Source organism: Nanorana parkeri, unplaced genomic scaffold (genome assembly GCF_000935625.1).
Source record: "Nanorana parkeri isolate BGI_ZX_2015 unplaced genomic scaffold, ASM93562v1 scaffold791, whole genome shotgun sequence".
In the NCBI taxonomy this organism is placed as follows: domain Eukaryota; kingdom Metazoa; phylum Chordata; class Amphibia; order Anura; family Dicroglossidae; genus Nanorana; species Nanorana parkeri.
This window is the reverse complement of record NW_017307059.1, coordinates 476,010-493,767: the sequence shown is the minus strand read 5'-3', so window position 1 is coordinate 493,767 and position 17,758 is coordinate 476,010. Positions and strand designations below refer to the sequence as shown.

Below are 17,758 nucleotides of genomic sequence, written 5' to 3'. Positions count from 1 at the left end.
CCGGAGAACGGTCACTGAGGGGATAGGGCGCACCGGAGACCGGTCACTGAGGGGATAGGGCGCCCCGGAGACCGGTCACTGAGGGGATAGGGCGCCCCGGAGAGCGGTCACTGAGGGGATAGGGCGCCCCGGAGAGCGGTCACTGAGGGGATAGGGCGCACCGGAGAGCGGTCACTGAGGGGATAGGGCGCACCGGAGACTGGTTACGTTTGGTGCTTTTATGAGACGGTTTTCATGTACTGAGCATGCTTATTTCCCTTTTTAAGCCACAGCTGCTACACAGAACCCATCACCAGTACAGTATGAAGATAAAACAATTTGTCTTGGTGTCCAGGCCGGGTGAGTGTTCCTATTTTCTGATTCAGTGAAGTAGGATTGAAGACAAAAGAAAATAAAAGAATGTGCACAACCTGAATGTTGTATGTGTAATGTAATGTAAGGAACATGCTACCCCCAGACCACCAGTGTAAGGAACATGCTACCCCCAGACCACCAATGTAAGGATCATGCTACCCCCAGACCACCAATGTAAGGAACATGCCACCCCCAGACCACCAATGTAAGGAACATGCTCCCCACAGAGCACCAATGTAATGCCTTTTTCTAAAACATGGTGGCTCCTTCTCGAACTGACTACTAATTTAACAAAGCTCTACTCTGACTACCAACATAAGCGCACCCGACTGTGACATTAGATGAGTATGCGCACTCACAGTTGTTGGAGAACTCAACAAGTGAGTTGTTAATGCTGTGCACGCATGCCCTATGCTGTGGTATAGAAATCTTCCTGGTTTAGTGTTATGCTGTCTGGTGTGTGTGCATGCGCACTAGCCCCAACTCATCAAAATCTCCTGCTGGCAAGTTACCGGAAGTGATGCAAGTGGAGATTTTGATGAGTTGGCCATTTTGATAGGACACGGGGTAAAACACAACTTTCAGGAGCAGGATCAGATTATAACGCAGAGTACAAGCTGAAGATCTGTCAGCAATGTGCAGTTGCAGTGCGCATCCTTAAATATCCCGCTTGGCACCGCGGCCTGGAATGGACGTGCACATGCTGATGTGTGTGCGCACCACTCTGCTCACAAGGATACGGCCACGTCTCGACATAGGCCCATGATTATGCAAGAGCCTGCTGACAGGCTGATGCACATGTGCTCACACAGAATCTGTGTTCTGTGTACCAGCCGGATATTACTGACCGCTATTCTGCAAAATTCAGTCGGCTCCTATAGTTTGAGTCTGACACACTGCCTCCCACTTCCTGCACTTCACTACTGGCCTATTGCTATGACTGACATCCTCAGTGACCAATAGTGAGGTGCTGGAGGAGGTGGATTGGAACTCTTAGCCACAATGGCCAAAAAGGAGTTCAGTGAGAAACCAGTTTCTTCAAAGAGACACCCGGCATACAAGTGACACATATGACTTTACTGTGGGTCATGTATATTATAATGTTACCAAATATTACTTTTACCCTTCAGCCCCCCATGACTTTCCATGACCCCCAAGGGGATGCAAAGGGTTCCGTACTCAGTCCTATGCTGGGATCAGGCATGTGTTCTAAATAAATGCAGAACCTTCCAGTGTACACCGGACCGGCAGCTTGCTACTATACCCTGCTGAGGAAGATAACCTGCTATTGGTGAACTTATGTCATGCTCTCTTACCCAGGAAATGATGGGGAGCCGGTGGCTGAGAACTTCCGCTTGGAGGAAGTTGACCTCTCAGATGACCTTATAGACGGACTAGTCTTGGCCAAAACCTTGTACATCTCTGTGGACCCTTACCTGGTGCGTAGAATACACTGTTCTCTTTGTAGGATACAATACACTTTGCTGGTATGTGAATGCTCTTATTATGACACAGTCAAATAAACCAATGTTGCCAATTATATGCCCATTTATATACACTGGTGTTACTAATTTTTACACATTGATCCAAACCACTGTCACTGGTTCTATACAATTTTAAATCAGGAGTGAACCCTTTGATGTAGAATTTTGTGGCTGTGCTATCTGGCAAATGTCTGAAAGGAATTGACAAAAACAAAAACAAATTCTGGGGCAGAAAAACCATCTCCCATGTATGTATTGAATCTGTGAATGTATCTGCATGGAGTTTAGCTTTAATTATTCAGGGCATAGTACAATACAATACAACACAAAGTGGACTTTGGCTAAAAATCACATCAACATACAGCTCTGCGTTCTGAAATGAAATCATCTTACATTCATCTAGCTAAACAAACATATTTTTCTTTTTTCTTTCAAATGTTGTTTTTCCACTTCCTGGTCCTCTTAGGCATTAGTGATGTAATGTGCCCAAGCCTCTGTAGAAGAAGTGATTAAGGGGGGGACATGATCACTATGTATAAATACATAAATGGTCCATATAAAGAGCTTGGTGCCAAATTATTCGCTTTAAGGTCATTGCAAAGGACAAGGGGGCACTCTTTGCATCTGAAGGAAAAGAGGTTTAATCTTTGCATACGGAAAGGATTCTTCACAGTTAGAGCTGTGAACATGTGGAATAGTTCTAGCTAGCTCAGTTAATTGTTTAAAAAAAAAAAATCTGGACGTATTCCTAAATGCACAGAATATTAAAGGATATTGAGTTATTATAGGTATATTATGCATCAGAGATTGTCGATCCAGGGAATATCTGATTGCCTTATTGCACCTTCCCTGGTGGAATATTCAGCAGTGCAGGGTCCCGGGGCCCCGCACTGCCGACGGGCTTCTCAGTAAGGGGGCTGGTCTTGTGACTCACCTGCTCTCCCGGCCGCGTCCCTAGTAACAGGTGGCGGGACAGGAGAAGTGTGTGTCACATGCCCCGCACCCTGCAGTGCACACTGTCTGGCTGGGATGCTGGCTGTGAGGCTTGGCAGGTGAGTCCGAATGAGGAGCGGGGTGGGGGTGAGTGCGTTACTAGGCCCAGGGTCGAGTGCGTTACTAGGCCCAGGGTCGAGTGCGTTACTAGGCCCAGGGTCGAGTGCGTTACTAAGCCCACATATACCTATATAAGTGCTATATATAGCACATTCCACATCTGTGGAAAACGGGTCCAAATGGCTCTTTGACCCCTGCCTTATGGGATCAGGAAGGAATTTTTTTCCCCTGTTGGAGCAAATTGAACCACACTTTATAGGGGTTTTTTGCCTTCCTCTGGATCAATAGGGGTAATTGTGGGCATAGTGTTCTGTTTAGGCTTTTTTTTTCCATATCTCTATAGGTTGAATTCGATGGACTTGTGTCTTTTTTCAAGCTGATTAACTATGTAACTATATAACAAGCTTACCATCCTGGGAAGGTTACATCAGCAGAGCATTGCTGGGAAATCTCATCTGTAATCTCAGGAGATCTCAGGGAAAGGCATTTTCCTCCCCTGAGATGATGTGCATGGTCACATGTCCTAGTCACATGTGCCAGAGTTCCAGGAAGTAAAGGGATATCTAGTAATCTTCCCTTAGTAAAAATGGACACTGTCAAAAGACTGAGGAAGAAAAGAGAAATAAGGTATGTAGAGAATAAAAAGCCGGCAATTATCTAGAAGTTTGTGTTTATAGATTGTCATTACTAAACATTTCTAAAGGTGCGTTTGTTGATATTTTGAAGATAGGGGGAAATTCTTCTTTAAGCTAATTGCCTGATCCTTAAAGGGAACCTATACTTTCCTATGAAGCCCAGAGCAGAGGGCAAAGGATAAGTCACCAGTATTGCCTGTCCGCTACCTACAGCTAATTGTTTTTCTGTTACTAAATCATCATGTTTTGTTCCACACTGAGCCCCTGTGTGAAGGCAGCTACCTTAGTAGAGGCAGGGCTTTGCTTCCTCATGTCAGAACTGCCATTACCCCCCCCACCCCCCAATGACCGGTGATCTGATGACTGATGGAGGAATAACCGAGAAGCAGCAGGAGGGTGCAGAAATCCAGGATTCACAGAATGAATAATGCAGATAAAGGTAGATCCGTGCACTGCAGGTCCTGTAGTACAGCTTTCCTCCAGCAAGGAGCTGCACAGTAGTAACATCAACAAATCTGACTAGATAGAGAAGATAGAGATTCAATGTGCTGTTTATATTTTTATGTTCAGACATTTTTTTTTTCTTATTTCTCAGCGCTGCCGCATGAATGAGGATACAGGCACAGATTACATACAGCCATGGAAGGTCTCTGAGGTCCTCGACAGTGGCGGGATTGGAGTGATTGAACTTAGCAAAAACAGCCACCTCAGAGTTGGGGATATTGTCACAAGTTTTAATTGGCCTTGGCAGACAAAGTGCATCTTGGATGGCGACACAGTAAAACAAGTAATATTATTTGGTACACCTCAGTTGTTTTATTTCTTATTGGTTTTAAAGTGGCACTTTTTAAAATAGATCTTACTTCCGGTGTGGTGACCAAGAGTGAAGCAGGAGATACCTTTGCTGTGAGGACAGAAATTAAAGCACTTTTTTAATTTTTGGGGTGTGGGGTTCCACTGTAACATTCATCTTTTTTACCCAGCTTAGACCTATGTATATTCATTCTAAGGCCTTGTTCACACCAAGCACGTTCCAAGAGCATAGCAGTTACAGACCGGATCAAAACTGCATCCAATGTATTCCAATGGTATTTTGGGCTCTAGTTCACACCCCAGCCTTCAGTTCCAGACCATGTAAAAAAACTGCAGCAAGCCCTATTTTACCTGCTCTGGAATGCATGCAAACGCCCCAGAACGCAGTGAAAGCCCATTCTAAACTTTTAACCAAAAACGGGCCGGAACGCATCAGAAACGCGGCAAAAAACGCGGCAGAACCCACTGCACTGCGTGTGCAGAAACTCGTGCAGATATGGTCTGCATTTGGTGTGAACAAGGCCTTAGGGTTATGAGTACCTATCTCATTTCCATAGCATGCTTTGTTTTCTAAACATGTTGCACCTAATGCCTCCACAAATCTGATTTCTTGCTTGTGTGATTAGCTCACTGCTTTTCTGAGAAGTCTGTATGGACACAAATCAAATTTCAGGCATCTCTGGGTTTGTTTGTTTTTGTAGGATACATTCTAAAATCTCTGATTAGAAAAACGGAGACTGCACCAGTCTCTGCACCAGTTCTGAGGAAGGCTGACCTTCCTGTTGTTTGAACTTCTTGCACAGCCTCACAGAGAAACACAAGCACACAGTTAGATATGCATGGTGCATATGGCTTGAAAAACACAGGAGGGAAGCCACAGCTTTATTCTCTACCTTATTCAGTACAGCAGAGAATATACCATAGATACTGTATAACATAACTTATAAACACTGCCATCTAGTGACCGAAATTGTATACTGCAGGAGTTATTGCTATAGATACAATAATGTGTATTCTAACACCTGTATAAAATTCGGTGGGAAGAAGAATATAGTGAAGCAAGCAGTAATTTGTTCAGGGCAGAGACATCTGCAAAATAAGTTTGCTAAAATACTTGCAATGTATATAGTTTACTTGGAGAGGGTTTTTTTTCCCTACAAACCAAAACTAGGCTATTTTCTGTTATAAATATATTTATTTTCACAATCCTCCATATTTCATACAATTACATAATTAACCAACAATTAACATTAAGTCAAATACATATAACATAAAATTAATCCCCTTCTAGCCTCCATGTTTTACCTACTTGGTCATAACCCAGACTATATCTGCATAGTGCCACTCTTCCCCTTTTTTCCTTTTAATGTGAGTGTCTATTTTTTTTCACTTAATTTTTATATTAACTATCTATTGCATTTCATTTATTTAGTGTTATTCTTATCTTTACAATTTGAGTTCTTCAGCTTAGGGAGCGGTTTAGTACTTTCCATTCATTACTACTATGTGAACCTAGAGTACTATACATCGCCCATAATATATCATAGTGAGAAAGTATACATCTATTGATGCTCAAAGTGTGATAATGTGTGTCTTTATATGGAGTACTGTTAAATGTGCCTAATTGTATCCATATTATTTGTCTAGATAACTACCGGTGATGTGAAAAAAACATTATAATGCTAATCACTACCTACAGGGCTGGGCCATTTTAAAACCACCTGGGACTTGCATAATTCACCGAGATAACTGCAATAAACTCTGCATATAAAAAATGTTATCACTTTTAAGATCAGATTGTGTCTATAGACTACATGAGTGAGCTCATATTTAATAGTATTGTTATTCAAGGAGCAAGGAAAGTGGAAGGTAAAACCATTACGCCATATGTATTCAAATAAAAAAACCTGTAGTGACGATGACTACATATCAGCAAGTGGTACACCGTGCAACGAAAATGTTAAACCTCTTTATTTTTTATATAGCTGGACCCTAATCTTGTGGACGGCCACTTGTCACATTTGTTGGGTGCAGTTGGAATGACCGGATTGACAGCTTTCCTAGGTTTAAAGGAGAAGGGTCATGTGATCCCTGGAGCTAATCAGACGATAGTGGTTAGTGGTGCTGCTGGTGCTTGTGGTTCCCTAGCTGGTCAGGTAAGTCACTACATCTCCAACTGCTATAGGCAGTGTCACATTCTTTGATCCTCTGTATTATAATCGACAATTTATAACTTCCCACACTTCCCTTATTTTGGTTCTTTGATAAGGCTGTTACATAGATAAAATCTGTCAGCCTATTTAAATGGGGAAAAGTAGTCACTCTCCTGTTTGGTATCATCGAGTGGCCCACACTGAACATGAGCCAGTGAAAGTTAAAGCGAGAGATGTCTGAGGGAAAACTATAGACTGGCATTTCAAGGTAAAGGCTATGAGACCACCTCCAAGCAGCTTGGTGTTCTGTGACTACAGTTGCAAATATTAGGAAGTTTAGGTCCCTTGGTGTGTGTAGCCGACCTCCCCGGGCATGGCAACAAGAGGAAAATCGAGGCCAGATTGGACAGTGGGATCATGTGAATGGTAGACCAAGAGCCCAAAGATATACAAGCTGAACTCCAAGGTTATAGTACATCAATGTAGATAGAAATAATTTTGCACTATGGATAACTGATCTAATATGAATGCAGAAAGCTGCTGTAAGCAAAGTGCAATTGCAAATAGATATAAAGAAAAGTGCACCGCGCTATCAATTTAAGAAAGCTGACAGTATACTAACACTAATCCTTCTTAAAGTCTGTAATCTATACAAATGTTTCTACCAAAGTTCCTCAATATCAACAATTTCTGCTAAGGTGCATCCACAAATATTTTAAATATACAATAATAAAAAAAAAAACATTAAGTGTTTCTTAAAAGGTAACATTCAATAAATATCTTTTAGTGGGTTTAATAAAAATGACAGTGTAATATAAAAAAATTTCCATTCTTAAAATTTCATATAAATAAGTGTTGAATTGATCACAAACGTGATAAAAGAATCCACACAGTGCTTCACACAACGGAAGTGTCTTAATATTGATCACAAGCCCAGATCCCAAGTGATCCACGATATTCAACTTCAACGTTTTCAAGTGACATAATAAAGGGTGTTGCTCTCTCTGTGCAAAAATAAAAATTTCTTCCCTGCACTCACCAGAACAATTTGACCCTCTACACAACAAGACGGTCAAATCACACACGATGTAATAATGCACCAAAGCATAGTGGTTTTTCATCCTCTGGTTCCAGTACTTCTCTCCACTCCACAATCAGTTTGTTTTCTCAACCTCCTCTCACATGGCCATATCAAGAAGACAACTAACAAACGCTCATCATGCAGTCAAATCTCTCTCAACAAAGTCTATTTAAAACATATCAGTCCTACTCATATGAGCTACATTTCAAATATTGTTGGATGCACCTTAGTAGAGCTGCAGCTAATGATTATTTTCAAAATCGATTAGTTAGCCGATTATTACGTTCGGTTAATCGGATAAAAAAATAAAATACATTTTAAAAAAATGGCTCCAGTGATGGACTACTAGTTTGTATTGAGATTGTAGTCCATCACAGGAGCAAGCTTGGAGCGGTGGAAGTAAAAAATAAAAAAAAAAGTGTGGTGTGCAATATAGTGAAATGAAAAGTGTAAAATTATACAGCAATGAATGCAGAATGGCATCAGCTATAGAGGACTACAAAACCTCTACCTGAGCAGTCTTCCAGCAACTTGTTTCTGAGATTGGGCCTGTCTATCGGCGGCTGTCATCCGCCCACACCTGCTCCTCCTTACTTCTCCCCGCGTCCCTGTGCCGATTGTGGATTTGGGCAGGCAGTGAGCGTGATGCAGGGAGGAGGTGAGGTGTGTGGCGCGTGGATTCGGGCGGGTCTGAGGTGGGGAGGAGGTGTGGCGCGCAGCGTGTGTGGAGCCGTGAACAGGGGCAACCAATCTGAAGCCGATTAATTGATGATTGAAAAAGTTGTCAACTTTTTCAATCGATTATGTCGATTAGTTGTTGCAGCCCTACACCTTAGCAGCAGTTGTTGATATTGAGGCACTTTAGTAGAAGGACATTTTTATTTATTACACACCATAAGAAGGATTAGTGTTCATATACTGTCAGCTTTCTTGAATTGGTGGCGCTGTGCACTTTTCTTTATATAGTACATCAATGTTTGATCGCACCATGTGTCGCTTCTGAGTAAAAGTTAGATGTCCCAGGAGAACTCCACCGTTGAAAGAAAAACATAACAAAGCTAGACTGGGATATGCTGAAATGAATATTGACCAACAGCTTTGGGAGAATGCTTTTTGGACAGAGCAGACTAAAAGGGAGCTTTTTGGCAATTCACATAAACTCTGTCCACAGAGGAAAAAATGAAGCTTTCCAAGAAAAGAACACGGTGCCTACTGTGAAACCTGGAGGAAGCTCTGTTATGCTTTGGGTCTACTTTGCTGCATCTGGCACAGGGCTTCTTGAATCTGCGCTGGACACATTGCAATTTCAAGACTATCAAGGAATTCTGGAGCGCAAAATACCGGCCAGTGTCACAAAGCTCTGTTTCAGTTGCCGATCATGGGTCCTCCAACACACAGCTAAAAGCACCCAAGAATGGCTAAGAGCAAAAGATTGGACTATTCTGAAGTTGCCGTCTATGAGCCCTGATCTGAATCCTATCAGACATCTATGGAAAGTCAGGAGAATGCATCCTTCATACCTGAGACACATGGAGCAGCTTGCTATAAAATTGTGGATTCTTTTATTTTCCATGGAAGGGAACAAACAAATGTGTCCATGTTTTTATGTATAAGTTATGTACATATTACCTCTAATATTACCTCCAGCTTTCATGCTTGATCCTAGATTGGTCGGCTCTTCGGGTGTTCCCGTGTTATAGGGATCTGTGGAACGAATGAAAAGTGCGCTGCTTTGACCTCGGAGTTGGATTTTGATGAAGCTTTGAATTACAAGGAACCGAGACTTGGAGAAAGGTTAAGAGCCTGCTGTCCTGATGGTGTGGATGTCTACTTTGACAATGTCGGGGGAGAGATCAGTGATCTTGTTATAAGCCAGGTAAATGGAGTTGCCTATGTATTGGGGATGTGTGTATATCATATAAACCACGCTTGTTACCATGCACTTGACAAACAAACAACTGCATTTTAAAGTTCATATTGATGTTGGTTTTACTATAAGAACACAGTACAGTGGACTGAGCCGTCTGCTTTTGTGTCATCACAAATGATATCCCCGACTTTATGTAAAACCTTTCCAGGTCAAGTGATATCCTAGAACGGGGGTAGGTAAACTTCAGCCCTCCAGCTGTGCTGAAACTACAAATCCTATTATGCATCTCCCCCTGGGAGTCATATCTGTGGTTGTGGAGTCTTGCAATGCCTAAGGCTCCATTCACACATTTTCCACGCGTATTTGGCTCTACGAATACTTGCGGAATCGCACTAAACATAAAAAACAATGCATTGCAAAGTGCATTGTTCAGACTATTGCGCCCCACAAAATAGTCCAAGTGCAATTTTATGGGCTGATTCTGCACGTACCGGCTAGTAATAGCCGCAAACATATGGAATCTGTGCGTATGATAAGGTTTGCGCCATTTTCTGTGCAAAAAACGCTGCTGCTATGTGTGAATGGAGCCTAATACGAGTAAAAGTTTCACCACAGCTGGCGGTCCAAAGTGCGCCTACACCTGGTCTAGAAAAACATGGACTTTAAAGTGGTCAGTGCTTAAAAAAGAACTATGGGGTAAGTGTTTTTCCCCATAGTTCTCCTTAGGGTAACGGGAGGACATATACTAACCTCCTCCCATGACCCAAAGATCAGTATATCACGGGTACTGAGAGCACCACAGCTGGGGCGGATCCCGGCAATACTGTTGTGATCTACCCAGCTGCGTGAGTGACAGCTAGGTCTGCCTATCTACAGGATCGGAGGGGGGAATCCCTGCGGTGAGCGGTGACTGACGGTCACCGCTCTTTGCAGAGAGCTATCGGAAAGTGAGCGAGCGATGGTATGTGTTCGTTCACTTCCCGATCAATAGAGCCGACCTGTGACAGCTTCTTTGTCACAGGTTGGCTCTAACTATGAGGATGAGCGGAAATTACTCACCTCATAGTTCTCCTTTAACCACTGTTGTACCCTAGGCATGTTACATACGCTCAAAGTATACTGGGCATATATAGCACACCTTGTCTGTACCCCACTGCTGCCACTTTAACCAGCAATTTAATATAAATGACCGCTAGGACTTGCTGTGTAAATACAGCAGCCATCTTTTCATCAACGTTTATAAACTATTCAGACTTGGGATTTAGGGTTACAGAGTACTCTGGTTCCTGTGTATTCGGTTTCCTTCATCTTCAGATCAAAGGGGTGAGGGTCCTTCTCCATATGATGTCAGTTAAACCAACCTCCCCAGTCTCCCCAGTGGGGTCAGAGACAATCATTCCGAACTCTTCCTCACTCTAGCCAAAAGTAAACAAAAATCGGTGTAGTTAGGCTTTATTTATTTTCATTCAAATTTTGGGACATTGGTCTTGCAAGACAATCAGACAAATTGGATTAAATAATGACACAGAAATGCAGTAGTTTCCCTTTTAAAGGAAATCTGTACTTAGGGCACCATTGATGACCTACTTCTGGAAATGGTAGCTGCTTGCTATATTATAGCTACAACACTTGTGAGTCATTAACCCGGAACAAGCATGCACCAAGTGAAGTCATAACTATTCATTTGTGTACTTGGTGCAGATGAATGACTTCAATTTAATATATTTATGACATCCAGGCAGCCAGCATTTTCTGAAAAAAACGGTAGGCAAGGACAGCTCACATATTTCCCTCCGTGCAGGGCTTCTTTATTCATATTCCTCCTACACCATAACCTTGGATATGATAATCTGTTGACTCGAATAAAACGTCCCTTCTATTTAGTAAGAATGCAATTTTCAGGAAATGCTGATCTTATTGTACTTTTCTTGTAAGTAGATGAAGAAAGGCAGCCATGTTGTTCTGTGCGGTCAGATCTCTGAGTATAACAAGGACGTTCCCTACCCGCCTCCTCTTAACCCCCAAACAGAGTCGATCCTGAAAGAACGGAACATTACAAGGTTGGTGTCCTGTGTTATGATTGGCTAGGGATATCCTGTGTACATTTTGTAGTACTTTTGAATATTTACCACATGATGACCACACTGTGAATGAATCTACTTTCATTGCTGTAGTGTATCTGATAATATCCATGAGAACCAAATACTGATAGACATTCATGTGGTCAGGATCTGCTACAGACACATCCACAATGCAGTCCGTGTTCTCCATGGAAGCAAATTTAGTGTTTTCATTAGAGGTGCACCGAAATGGAAATTTTAAAAACATAAGCTCAGCCTCCTGTGACAGCGCTGTCTCCGCCCCCACACCGCTCTGCCGACAGTGATAGGCGGCTGATCGGTGCGGGAGGAGAGACGCCGGCCGCTCACAGCGCTCTCGTCCTGCAGCGCTTGGCCGGCTGTCACTTTCTTTTCTCCCCGCTAGAACACAGAGCAGCGCCCAGCGGGGAGGAAAGAAAGTGCATGTATTCCAGTGATTGCTGCATGACATTTCTTAGAGTGGATTTCCTAATGGTGACTACAGTGGACCATGCCTGTGATGATATGTGTTAAAGTGGCCCTTTCCATCAGAGGCCCCGTGTGACAGGTTGACAAATTAGGAGAACCGTTGGGAGATTGGGACAGATCGTTTCACCCTATAACCCTGAACAACGCCCTTGAGGCAGGATCACTAAGAATTATTTTAAAGTGCAACTGAAAGTATACATTTTTTTAAAGATATGGATAGAGTGGAGAGGGATTAGAAAACATGTCAGGATTCACCCTCTCTATTTGTCCTGGAGGCCGTTATGAGTGAAAGTGAAGGAAACTCTAGAATTTTGGGTTGTCATCAGAACAGGAAAGATGGGAAATTTACCAACCGGGACACTGGCTCTGGTGACCCCTGCTGACCTCCAGATACCTCTCTCTTTTTGGAGGGATTTTCTCTCACTTCCTGTTGTGGCTATCGGACAGGCAATGAAGGGAAATCTCTCCAATGGGTCTCGGGTGGCAAAGAAAAAGCTCACCAGGGTTATAAACCCTCCCTTACTCTATCTAAAACTAAACAAAAAATGTTTTGACTTTAGTTCTACTTTAATAAAAGCTTCAGATTTAAAAATGATTGAAAATTACATTTGACATTAAATTATCATGTTGAAGCCTGTAGGAGATTTTAGTGATTGGGTTTACATACACTTTAAATAAAATGTCAATGTGTTATTCTCTCTCTCTGTTTATCCAAGTTTGCAGAATCTTAACAAGTTAGACAATTAAACCTGTTTGCTTCTGTTTAACCCAGGGAAAGATTTCTTGTCCTGAACTATATAGATCAAGAAGCATCGGCCATTGTACAGCTCAGTGAATGGGTGCGGACAGGAAAGTTGAAGGTAAAACACTTACTGAATTAGATCTGTGTGTGTTACTGTTATATATATATATATATATGGAGTTCTACTTTAATAGGTTCCTTTAGTCTTAAAGAAAATATCTTTAAACTAAAGATATTTTAGTCTTAAAGATATTTGGTTTGGGAAGATCACATTTTTTATTAGGAGACTTGGCCTATAGGAAATAGAGACCTCCTCCTGAAAATACTAGATACCCTGAACACAGTAAATCTGTTCACTACTGCAGCGATTGGTGATTAGTTCTTTACAGGAGCACATATTTAAAAAATTGATTTTAGCTTTAAGATGCACAACAGGCCGTAGTTTTGGCACTTTGACTTATAGCAGATAGCTCCCTAGCTTCCAAAAGTTCTGAAGTCACTTCTACGTACTTTCCCAACCCCATCACATATATAATGTTGAATGTGTTCTTGGTATGTTAGTACAACAGCAAAAAGTTTCCCAGCACACTCACCAGCCAGCATGCACAAAAAATTGTCTCACCACTAAGGTTAATAACAGAGGTTTGGATACACGTCTTCTGCAGAAAATGTGAAAGCCGCACCGCCTCACCAAGGCACCTCTTATAGTGCGGTCCTAACTCTAAATTATGAGAGTCTCCATCTTGGAGCACATGTAGCAAAAGATAAAATTGGGTGAAGGTTTGTCAGGAGGAAGCCCAACCTCCCTTTTGCATGCTGGCTGGTGAGTGTGCTGGGAAACTTTTTGCTGTTGTACTGTATAAAGCCCTTCCATGTGCACCTTGCTGTAAAGCTGGTAACACATTGACGAGTGCGTTTGCCATTTGTTTTGCTTGGTATGTTAGTGTTACATATTACACACAGAATATATGTAAGCTGATCTAGGAGGAGTGAGCAGAAATAAACACTTCCTCACTCCTCATCTCTATCTGTAATACATGGTAACCATTTTGTTTCTTGGACAGGTTAAGGAAACCATCGTTCATGGGATTGAAAACACAGCAGGTACCAAAGCAGATTACATTTTATGACAAGAAATGTGGATAGAAAGCTTAGTAGATTTACAGCTGCCCAGTAGCTTAGGAACCAACAAAACATCTTATTTTACAGAAATTTGAACTAGAAACTGAAATTTAGCAGTTTTTAGAAATGGTATTGGCTGTTGGTAATGGTACTTTAGTAGATCTGTATACTATTTACATTTTCCTTTCTATGCCTCATGTCATTAGCATGAACAAAGTGGGCTTATGGCTATAAAGCAGACACCTAGAGATGTCTGAATATACTTCCCAGCTTCAGGAGTAGCCCAGCAGCCTAAAAGATACAAATTCTAAGACTTTTCATGAATAGTTGTCTTTCATACATTCTATTGACTCATTATAGAAATGAGCAGCCTTACTGGCCCATAGGAAGTGCAGGGGCAGGCCAGCTATTGACACACCAAGAAGTGTGGGATTTGTGTCTTCTGCAGCAGTGTAAATACCCAGCACTGCCAGGTAGGTGGGAGCATGTGACTTCTGCTCATCATGGATTGCTTAGGCCTGAATAACCAGTTGGTCACCTACCAAGGAAAATAACATCATCAACCTTGTGTATGCCCTGTGACTGACTGCTGGAAGAACAGCTCAGTGGGGGAACATGGAGAATGTGAGTAAAAGGTGGTTGGATGGTTAGTGACAGACAACGTCTTTGCCGGCAAACCGACAGTCTCTTAAGCTTCGCTGGGACATGGACTGAATGGTTTAGTGCAGTTACAGTAGATTCTGTTGGAATTGATCATACAGTATCTACCAAAATAGCAATATACACTGAGTGGTCAGTTTATTATGACCACCTGACGTTTGTAGGCAAATTAGCTACAATTAGCTATAATTTCGCGCTGAAGTTGCTAGAGGGCCAGAACATTATAAATAGGGAAGCAGGTTGTTTACCACGACAGTAGAAGTGATTTTTGTCCTAAATGACAATCAGGATCTCCATTTTCACTCATATGCTTCGAGAAACAAAATGCCCAGATCTGTATACTATCAATACAAGTCAGGAATTATTTTTGCCATGCTGTATGGAGATTAACACAAAGAATTTTCTTTTAGGTGCTTTCCTGTCAATGATGAGAGGAGGAAACTTCGGAAAGCAGATAGTCCAAGTTACTGAATAACTGTACATCACACTAACCCAGATTAAAGCTCAAGGATCAACCTACTTCATCTATTACAAATAATTTGTTTTAAATTGTCAGGTACAATAAGTAAAACGTTTGCACTAATCAATTTGGTCATCTCATGATTTATTAATGATACAAAAACTCAGGCAGTAGAAAGGCAAATGAAGAGGGTTTATACTCCTGCCACCCGCTCCTCTGATCTTTGCTTTTTTGCACAGCTATGACCGCCTGAAGACTCTTTACATTCGACACGTTGGGACTGGGAGTGTTGGATGCCTGCATCCCCTGCCACATGCTTGTGGTCCTTTCCACTGACCCCCAGGCCAGTCCTCAGTCTTGACGTGATGAAGGGACCAGTGGAAGGAACCACAGCAGAAAAAACATAATTTTATATGTGAACAGACTCCTGCTCTGCCAGAGAGAGCAGATTGGAAGAACAGGTGCCTTTTCTGGCACGATGGATGGAATGTAATTAGCAACATCACCAGTAGGAGTAGGTCACCCAGTATCTTCCAAGGGCCATGGGATGGGTACTTCCACCTTTTGGCCAGGAACACATTAGAGAATGACCAGTGAAATCAGAGTAAAGGAAGGTAGAAAGAAGTGAAAGGAGAGATAAGAGGAACAAAGGAGAAGAAAAAAGAGAGGAGGAAGAGAACAGAATCAGCAATATATGATAGGGGCGATATAGATTTTGGGTAATAAATGTTTAATAATATAACGTAAACGTTTTTTTCAACATTTTTGGTACTTTTTTCATTATAAAAAATAAACCCTCCCAGTGGTGATTAAATACCACCAAAATAAGGCTTTATCTGTCCCCAAAAAACGTATAAAATGAATCTCAGTATAGAGTTGCATGACGGAATAAACGTCAGTCAAAGTACCACAGCGCTGAATACAAAAAAAAATGGTCTGGCCAGGAAAGAGGTTTAACACCTCGGTCAGCAAGTAGGTACAGCCATGCCTCGGCAAATGTCTCTTGAAACGGGAAATAAGGCAATGATAGAAATTGTGGTGGGAGATTTCCCTATGTAATTGCTGGAGAGACTAAACATATGTTATATAGGCAAATAGAACCATTTATTTTAAGATACACCTTGACAAAGTCCATGGGCTAGTAGACAAAACAGTTTGCTGTTTGCGGTGGCTACTGATCCTCAGTTCCTGCTGCCCGACAGAGCCCGGCCTACATGACATCACAGGATGACCTGGAATGATGCCAATATTGGTAGACGTACTCCTCTACTTACACCACAGAGAAGCGGCTGGACTTGGAACCCCTGGGAATGACAGTGCAGCTATTTGTCTTTGGATTGAAGTTGTTTGAATCAGCGGTGTAACTCCGATTATAGAAAGCCAGTTGTTGGAGGTTTAATGCATGAATGTTGTGGTTTGAAATATGATTGGTACATAGCTTTCCATGCCTTTCTTATCCACTTGGGTACTGCTGCATGCTTCTCTGTCTACATGGCAAGTGCTTTTCTGATTTATGTTTTGGGAGTAGCTGCCCATTTGTGCTGTTAAAAAAATAAATAAAAATGCAAGTACTTATGATCTTGGATGTGCTCATGCATATTATTTTATTTATTATTACAGGTATTTATATAGCGCCGACAATTTACACAGCACTTTACATGGCTGCACATTCACATCAGTCCCTACCCTCAAGGAGCTTACAATCTAAGGTCCCTCCCTCACATACATACATAGACGGCCAACTTAGAGAGGAGCCAATTAATCTTCCATCATGTCTTTGGAGTACGTGGATTGTTCCATGTGCAAGTGTATATTGTTAAACAGCATCCGCTATCAACAAGGACAGACTGCTGATTAGCTTCTCCTATCATACAGTTTTATTTCTGCCATGGTCTGTATGACACATATGCATGCGCTAATGTTCTACAGTCCATACCAACTCCCAGGACAGAGTTTATTGTAGAATAGTGTAGACAGTTTGTCTGATACCAATATCCAGCAGATGTGACTGATGGTTGCAGGTATGTGAAGTTTGATAACGTCAGTATGTTTTAATGTGTTAGGCCCCGTTAACACCAGGGCGGATGTGGTTCAGCGCGGTATCCACACAGATTTTAAAAGCGTGGCTTTGGGCATTTTTTATTGTGTTTCAGCGCTGAAGCGCAATTAAAAACATGCTGAACAGCGCGTTTCCATTCAAGTGTGTATATGGGGAAAAAAGGCTCAGGGAGCATTTCAGGCAGCAGGCGGTTCGGCACACGCAATCGAATGAACGGTCGCCATAGGAATGTATGGTATAGTTTATGTCGGCAGTACAGCGCGGACAAATCCGTGCAGCCGAACCGCCCTGGTGTGAATAGGGCCTAACAAAGGGTATTTGATGCATGAAGGGTACTGTGTTTAAAGGGTACAAATTGTTATTATGAAGGGGATACGTTCTGTCCGATGCTTTTGCTGAGAAAATGACACAAATAGGACAGTATTGTTTTATTTTCATTTAAAAATATATCTTCTACATAATCATAAATATTAAACAAGTGCACACTGCAGTGGTGGGAATTGCAATACAAAAGAATTCATTTTCAAACTGTACTAAGCATCTTTCAGAACATGCTGAACAGAACATGTGCACATTAGTCAGATATGACGGCATACAGATTCTGGGGGGGGAGAGAAAGCTGCAAAAGGAACATTACATTTAATCAGCAAACATCCAGTCTTCAAACACAAAGTGTTTAATTGTCTATTATGGAATGAAAGTGTC

The 17,758-nt window shown here is 41.9% G+C and overlaps 1 protein-coding gene across 1 annotated transcript; it reads left to right on the top strand.

Moving 5' to 3' along the window:
• Positions 1–302: 302 nt before the first annotated feature.
• LOC108793922 (prostaglandin reductase 2-like) lies at positions 303–15,044 on the top strand. The gene is made up of 9 exons (XM_018564882.1): positions 303–339; positions 1,675–1,793; positions 4,122–4,313; positions 6,325–6,495; positions 9,240–9,449; positions 11,382–11,503; positions 12,783–12,870; positions 13,817–13,856; positions 14,945–15,044. The coding sequence occupies exons 1-9, from the start codon at positions 303–305 to the stop codon at positions 15,007–15,009; spliced, it is 1,044 nt and encodes a 347-aa protein (XP_018420384.1). The 3' UTR covers positions 15,010–15,044.
• Positions 15,045–17,758: the final 2,714 nt, after the last annotated feature.

Coding starts and splice junctions, on each gene's coding strand:
- LOC108793922 (XM_018564882.1), top strand. CDS start 303: ATGAAGATAAAACAATTTGTCTTGGTGTCCAGGCCGG. Junction 6,496..9,239: donor GTGGTTCCCTAGCTGGTCAG/GTAAGTCACTAC, acceptor GCTTGATCCTAG/ATTGGTCGGCTCTTCGGGTG. Junction 12,871..13,816: donor TGCGGACAGGAAAGTTGAAG/GTAAAACACTTA, acceptor TTTCTTGGACAG/GTTAAGGAAACCATCGTTCA.